At 38.1% G+C, this 2722-nt stretch overlaps 1 protein-coding gene across 1 annotated transcript in view; it reads left to right on the top strand.

The window, feature by feature from the left end:
- LOC103382522 (rho GTPase-activating protein 8) overlaps positions 1 to 2722 on the top strand; it is an 18752-nt gene that overhangs the window by 13809 nt on the left and 2221 nt on the right. Inside the window, 5 exon segments of the mRNA XM_008315343.3 lie at positions 1434 to 1568; positions 1946 to 2033; positions 2115 to 2246; positions 2363 to 2449; positions 2540 to 2698. Coding sequence (XP_008313565.1) covers positions 1434 to 1568; positions 1946 to 2033; positions 2115 to 2246; positions 2363 to 2449; positions 2540 to 2698 — 601 coding nt within the window.

Genomic DNA, 2722 nt, shown 5'->3' with positions numbered 1-2722 from the left:
ACATAGCTAAGTATTTTAAGCCAAATGAGTGCATTTTTAGTCATTTTTGAGAAACTTTTTTTTCCGGAGATTTCTTCAGGTTTTTAGTGGTAGAGTATGTTACTGTGATCAAAAGTTGGCGTTCCAAAAAAGTATATTTTTTCTGAATTTTAACAACAGAAATGGACATAGCTAAGTATTTTAAGGCAAATGAGTGCATTTTTAGTCATTTTTGAGAAACTTTTTTTTCCGGAGATTTCTTCAGGATCTTAGTGGTATAGGATTTCACTGTGATCAAAAGTTGACTTTCCAAAAAAGTATATTTTTTCTTAATTTTAACAACAGAAATGGACATAGCTAAGTATTTTAAGGCAAATGAGTGCATTTTTAGTCATTTTTGAGAAACTTTTTTTTCCGGAGATTTCTTCAGGATCTTAGTGGTATAGGATTTCACTATAATCAAAAGTTGACTTTCCAAAAAAGTATATTTTTTCTTAATTTTAACAACAGAAATGGACATAGCTAAGTATTTTAAGGCAAATGAGTGCATTTTTAGTCATTTTTGAGAAACTTTTTTTTCTGAGATTTGTTCGGGAACTTATTGGTACTTATTAGTATTTTACTCATATCAACAACTTTTTTCTTTTTCTTCAGTATGTAAAAGTTAGATGTTGAAAGACTTATTTTCTGCATAAGTCTGTTGAACAGTGAGACAAATACTTTTACACACCTGAATTATTCATTTATTTTTTTGATTTGAGAATATTTTTTAAGAACATTTTATTCTACACATTCACAGTAAAAGAGTTTCTGGTGTAGTATATCCTACATAATTCAGTTTTTGTGACCTGGATTTGAGTCATTCTTGGGCGACACGGTGGTTTGCAGCTTGGCGTTGTGTTTATAGGATCAGGGTTTAAATCCTGCCCTGCCCATGTTGTGTTAAGCAAGCACCAGTAATTTGTTCCCCCAGACGCCGCCCAGACCACACTCCTCCCCAGGTGTTAGGGTTAAATGCAGAGGCAAATGTGATGTGTATGTACATGGGTCTGTATTTGTACAATGACAAAGTTGATTATTGAGCTTCTGTGAGAAGAATAAAATATGTTAATAATGTAAATTCAGATCAGTTGAAGAGTCTGAAAAAATTAGTGTTTTTCACCCTCTTTTGTTAGTTGTTGGGTGTTTTGCTCTCTCTCTCTCTCTCTCTCTCAAGTAAATGCTGCCTGTTATCTCATCATCATTTCTTGCTCGTTATCACAGCGTCTGTATTTATAACAAACTTTCCGGAAAGTAACAGCATCTCAGTTTCTTTTAGAAAAAAAACACAAACCAGAATAATTAAATTTCATAAATGCTTTAGTAGTAGAATCTGAGAGTGGATTTTTTTTAATTAAAGATTACCTTGTTTTTTTAAATCAATGAGTAACTTTCCAAACCATTTACTGTGACAGAGCTGCGAAAGGAAGAGGAGGAGGATCGGACGGATGCTCCACCTTCGTCATCATCATCATCATCATCATCCTTCCCTACTGTTTCTTCACATCCGTACTATGACGTGGCACGGCACGGCATCATCCAGGTCGCAGGTCAGCTGGCTGCCATGTTATTGACGTTTATAGTAATATGCACTTTTATTCATATATATTTTCCTAAAATACATATGCACACATTTTCTAGTTACACATGATTTTCCCTGTTTATGAATAATTTAACAAATTTTTTTGTAAATGGTCGTTACTGTTTTTGGCAAGTAAAAATAAATAAATAATTGAGGTCTCTTTTCGACTCACAATGAGGAAAACTCACACACACTGCCACAGGGGGCACCATCATGTATGTGACTTGAAACCAGGACCTTCCGTACGTAAAGCAGATGTGTAAGGCAGGCGTCGCAACCACTACGCTGTGGAACTACGCTGTTGCCATCAAACTGCCCTGTGTCATAACACAGTTTGTCCTCTAGGTGACGATAACTACGGCAGGAAGTTGATCATCTTCAGCAGCTGCTGTTTGCCTCCGTCACACCAGTTAAACCACCAGCGTCTGCTCCAGTAGGTCTCACTCTCTCGTCACCTGGAATCAATCGTCTCCTAAACTTCATCAAAAACAGATGATGGTTTTTTTCCCCGCAGGTACTTGAAGTACACACTGGACCAGTACGTGGAAATGGACTACATTCTCATCTACTTCCACTACGGTCTGAGGAGCAGCAACAAGCCGTCACTCAAGTGGCTACAGAAAGCTTACGGCGAGTTTGACAGGAAGTAGGTCACTAAACCACATGGGGGCGCTCTGACACACCAGCTGACAACCTCTTTACATTCTTCTTCTAAATCACTTTCTCAGCACACGATTTGATGAGAACCTTTTATTTTTTCAGATACAAGAAAAACCTGAAGACTCTCTACGTGGTTCATCCTACAAACTTCATCAAAATCGTCTGCAACATTTTCAAACCACTGATCAGGTTAAGAAAGAAAAAAAAAAATCCAACCTCCTCCAAACTCTGCTGCTTCACAGACCCCGTCAGTCATGTGACCTCAACCGTCTCTTTCAGTCACAAGTTTGGAAAAAAGCTGAAGAACGTGAACTTCCTGGATGAGCTGCGAGAACACGTGAACTTCGAGCAGCTGATCATCCCCTCCGACGTGCTCAGGTGATCAGTCGCACCATGATGGTCTTCGCCTGGTCGTCCAACGTACAAACACGTTGTTTCGTTTTTCTTCTCAGGCACGATGAG

The sequence above is a fragment of the Cynoglossus semilaevis genome, chromosome 8 (assembly GCF_000523025.1).
Source record: "Cynoglossus semilaevis isolate Cse_v1.0 chromosome 8, Cse_v1.0, whole genome shotgun sequence".
Classification (NCBI taxonomy): domain Eukaryota; kingdom Metazoa; phylum Chordata; class Actinopteri; order Pleuronectiformes; family Cynoglossidae; genus Cynoglossus; species Cynoglossus semilaevis.
Note: the sequence above shows the minus strand (reverse complement) of the source record. Positions and strands in the feature narration are given on the sequence as shown.